General features: G+C 38.8%; 1 protein-coding gene across 1 annotated transcript; it reads left to right on the top strand.

The window, feature by feature from the left end:
- Positions 1–455: 455 nt before the first annotated feature.
- Positions 456–1,522, top strand: LOC145492961 (uncharacterized). The gene has a single exon (XM_081472335.1). It carries the CDS (start codon positions 462–464, stop codon positions 966–968), a length of 507 nt encoding a protein of 168 aa, XP_081328461.1. The 5' UTR covers positions 456–461; the 3' UTR covers positions 969–1,522.
- Positions 1,523–5,012: the final 3,490 nt, after the last annotated feature.

Genomic DNA, 5,012 nt, shown 5'->3' with positions numbered 1-5,012 from the left:
AACGCATTAACTTCATGTAAGCAACACGAAACAATTAGGAGTTTTTCCCATTATCATGGATTATAAAGTTCTAGGTTTAAAATGCCATCCATAAAATATATACATCTCTAAACGAAAACTATATGCAATGGTAGTAAACCTTCTCACAGACTGGGGACGGTCTAATGGCAGCACGTTTTCGTAGTCTGCCTTTATTTTCCCCGCTGTGGTGTTAAGGAATGGATGATAAGGAAATACGAAAGGAAGAACAAATTACATACTACTTCCCAGGTAAACGCGTTGAAAGAAGCAGTGGTAGTAGTTCTCCAGAAACCGAGAAGCCGCCTGCAAAATCCGTGAAATTACGAAACCTAACATAGCGGATTTGGCAGTTCTGGAAAGTCTTAAACAACATCCAAGAAAACACGAACAAACTGCTTGAAGAACATGAAGTTATTCGTGAACAGTACAACGATCTTCAGATGTCACTGGAGTTCCATATTACTAAAATGGAGAAATTAGCGACGGAGAATAAAGCGCTCAAGACTGAAATCAATTTCCTTAAGAAATCCTTAAGCCAAACTATCGAAGAACGAGACCAGTTGTACGTCAACTTGGGGATGGCGATTGATCAAATCGATGATCTCGAACAGTGCACCCGCAAGCACAATTTGGAAATACACGGTACACCTGCAGAGCAAACAGGCGAAAACCTTGCCGAGCAACTGTTATTACACTTGGAAAAGCGCTCCGGCAATGTTCCGATTCGAGATGACGACATTGATATTTGTCACAGATTGTCTACAGGCAGGAACCGAAGCAAACCCAGGCCGACTATTGTCAGATTCAAATCATATCGTGCAAAGAAGGAACTATATGCAGCTCGCAAAAGTCTCAAGAATCAAAACTTGAACGGAACTTTTCAAGGCGCTGGTATCGTATACGTCAACGAAAATCTGACAAGAATGCGGCGCGAACTCTTTGCTTAAGTCTGGAGGCGCAAGAAGGCGGAGCAGTGGCACAGTGCTTGGACAATAGACGGTAAAATCCTTATGAAAATATCATTAGCTGACCAACCAGTTAGAATTTACAGCCAAGAGGATTTAGATAGGTTTTAAATTTATTCTCAGTTTCTCTCTTCGTTAATGGTTCAATCTCGCTGGTTATTCCATGGTTATTGCATCCATTTATGAAGAAAGTTGCGCGACTTTTTCCTGCTTTGTTTACTTTTTCTTATTGTTCTTTGCCTTAATTAGAAAACCTGCGATCGGGCTTTCTTCTTCTTTTTCTTGAGTGTCTCTTTTTTGTTGTTGGTTGGCTTGTTCTTGGCGAAGAACGCTTGATAGCAGGTTATCAATGAACTCAAAAATCTGAATTTCTAACTCACGCGCGGGGAATTGTAGAAGAGAACAATCAAAACTAACGTGGAATTTTGGCGTATACCAACAATATCTCTTCTATACAAGCCGCTAAGCGCCTCAATCAGTATGTGCATTTTTTCAGGTTTTTTGTTGTGTGTAATGTTCGTTTGTAGTATCTTGGTTTGGCACACCTGGATAAAGCGTGTTTGGTTGCGGCCTTACAAGTGTTAGAGTTTTTAAATTGCACAAGCTGTGATGAGTCTGAAATACATTTCTCTGAATATTGGAGGCATCAACAAGGTGATCAAACGCAGAAAATTATTTCGATGGCTTCATAATGGTAAATATGATGTTATATTTTTACAAGAAAGTTATAACGACAAAGCAATTGAAAATGTCTGGCGAGGGGAGTGGGGACGAGACATTTTCTACTCCCATGGTTCAAAACATAGCAGAGGCGTGATGACTCTCATTCGACCAACTCTAAAAGCTGAAAATATTAGCATAACCGGTGACAAAAACGGGAGAGTCCCTATTGTTAATCTTACAATACAAGATGAAGTGTTTTTTGGAAAGATTTCCGTACAACCCCATACATTTATTATGCATTCTGAATTATTAACTATGTATGCGCTCTATTGTTTTTGAAGACAATAGTAACTCCCTAAGGTATTGAATATATACATTGATAATTACTACTTACCGTGTGAATAAAAGAGGATTTGATTACGCGCTGTCGCGAGGGTTGTCTTTTCGCCGATTCTCTTCTCCCCTAGTTCCATTCTTCTCTGTTTTTCTTCTCCATATTACCCAGGCTCCTTACGGATCTTTTTTCCTCCTTTTTTTTCTTGTACCTCATCAGGTCTCGAACCACTTACCTTTCGCATACCTCTCGCTTACCAGTCTCTCTTCTACACCACTACACTACGAGGTTCAGTTGAGAATTACCCCTTCAAAAACAATTTTTATTTTACTTGACTCGTTCGCATTCCAGAAAATTAACATTACAATTTACTTATTCATGTGTTTAACGCATGTTGCACGCTGCACGAAAACATGCATCGCATGTGTGGGTCCCTGGTGAATAAAAGGGGGGGGGATGATTTCTTTCTTTCTCCCAATCGCTTTTAGTTCAGCAATGCTGTAAATAATCTAGTTACTTCATTGTCTTCAATGAACCTTCTTTAAACTCTGCCGCGAAACCAAAGCCTGCTTCCTTGTTCCGGTAGGGCAAAGGGATAAAGACACACTCTTGCCCATCATATACGCGCCCACATATTGCCGGGGACACGCGTGATGAGCGAAATGTGGAAAGCTTACGACTGCCTAAAAGACGAGGCCTATAGTCATCTCACAGTCAACCACAAACTTAACTTCGTAGACCCAGACACAGGTGCGCACACCCAGCGCATTGAAAATACATGGTGGGGAGTCAAACGAAGTATGCCTCGTACAGGAACATCCAAAGATCTCTTCGAAAGCTATCTACAGGAATGGTTGTGGCGTCAGCACTATGGAGATGATCCTTTTGGAAACATTATGGAGATGATCCTTTTGGAAGCATATCGCCGACTTATACGAAGTGCCCAAAGATGTGTAAATTGTTCCTCGTACCACCGTATGCACTGTTCGTGATCTGATCGCCACTTCATGGAGGAAAGAAACAAAATTCAGAGCTTCAGCTCATGGGCCTGAATTTGAGGAAGGAAATCAAGGGGGAAAAAACGCGCAGAGACGCGGCAGTTAAGCTAGAATTTTATTTCACTTTGTTTACATTTACAAAATTAGTATAATAGTCGCTAACCCGCGCAACAGATTATAGCTAACCGCAAGCAGCCGGTTTTGCTTAGGCCTAAAACAGTATTTTAAGCTTTTTAAACTAGAGAACAGGTCTAAATCGCTATTATTTTAAGTAGTTTTAAGCCTGCGCTCAGTTTAAAAATACGGTATATGCGCCCAAAATTATGATATTTCGTTTCGGTTTTCCATAATTTAGACCTAAAACTCGAAAAATTATTCGAAGTCTCCAAGAAATCGTTCCGTTTTTGCGTATTTTAGATAGAAAATTCGAAAAAAATCTAAGTCTAAAAGTATGCGACACGAAAAAAAAGGTAAAATTTAGAGTTATTCAAATCAGATAAGTCTCAAAGGAGCGCTGTTGTTTTCGCTATTGTTTAGTTAATGTTTAGTTAAACAAAGAGCTGTATACATAATAAATGTATGGGGTTATACGGAAATCTTACCGAATAATTCGACATCATAAGGACACAAACACTATATTTATGACCATGATCAGGAGTACCCAACGACACTTTAACTGGAAATTTAATATGTGACTTCCCAAGCACTGATTCTGTGCTCCCACGTCAATTACCATTAATAATTAACTTTCCTGGGAAAAAAATATCCGCTCTTCACTGCTAGCAAGATCGACTTTATTTCATAAAACTCCCAGCCAGACATAATGAAAATTTTGAATACCGAGCTAGAAAAATGGCAATTAGCCAAGTAGCCAGCCAGCAGTAAAGGGTAACATTGTAAATGCCAGCAAGGCAATTATTGGCGAAAAAATGTGCTGGCCAGCGTTTTGACCTAGATTAAAAACAAACGCATTGTTTAGGACCTTTATTCAACAGCCTATTGTCTGTTGACTATTATTAGAGATAAATTAGCAATATGTGGTTATTTTTGCCGCTATGAGCAAACTCTACACTATGATTATGTTATCACTTAAAAACAATACAACTTACCATTTATGTCTTAAGCGGATCGGACAAGGCGTCTCCCAGCACGTTGTTTTCCGATACTTCAGATGCCTTCCAGGTTCAGCATACGTGTGACAGTTTGGCACTTTACGTTCTGACATCTAAAACGGTTCACACTGATGTTTAAAATAAGATCCCTCTAATCCTTCTAGACATTCAGATCAAACTTGCTTTCACCAAAGAAATGCCTGCTGTAAAATTAATTTTATATAACGCTGTAAGGGAAATGAACAAAAAATAATATTGAAGTCCTTTATTACTACATATCGGCCTTACTTCTACATTGCTAGCCCAATAATGATTGTAATTTCAACAACAGTAACACACTTTATATGTTTACCCCGATTTAGTAGTTTACAATTATTTCTAATGATTTTTTTGAAAAATAAAGGGTTATGCCAGCTCCTTAAAACAACCAAAGGGAGCTGGTTTAGTGCTGATTAGTAACACCATGTTTACCTCAAAAGTATTGAAAAACGTGTTTTTCTTTTTCTTTGGACAACTGTCTTCTCTGAGCTTCCCACTCTAGAATTGCGAGATAAAAGTGTATAAACCACATTAGAATCTTTATCATAAAACGAGTAAAAAAAATCTTGATAATACATACCTTGAATGTTGGTGATCCATCTCAGTCCATGTCACTGATCCATGCCTTACCCAAGACTGCAAAGCACTGTCAACACAACTTTCACAAATTAATTTAACTTGAAAGCTAAACAACCAAAGACACTCACATTCCTAGAGGTAGTTTACCGCAAAAATTTCATAAATACCCATTGTAGGGATGTTCAAAGCCGTTCACCATAAAAGTTTCACACAGTTAAGTGCAAAGTTTCGCAGCAAAGACCCAAGCATTGTTAGGATGTTATAGGCCGTTCACCGTAAAAGTTTCACACAGTTAAGTGCA

The sequence above is a fragment of the Orbicella franksi genome, chromosome 7 (genome assembly GCF_964199315.1).
Source record: "Orbicella franksi chromosome 7, jaOrbFran1.1, whole genome shotgun sequence".
Lineage (NCBI taxonomy): Eukaryota > Metazoa > Cnidaria > Anthozoa > Scleractinia > Merulinidae > Orbicella > Orbicella franksi.
Note: the sequence above shows the minus strand (reverse complement) of the source record. Positions and strands in the feature narration are given on the sequence as shown.

Excerpts from the sequence above, each read along its gene's own strand:
- LOC145492961 (XM_081472335.1), top strand. The coding sequence starts at position 462 with ATGTCACTGGAGTTCCATATTACTAAAATGGAGAAATTAGCGACGGAG.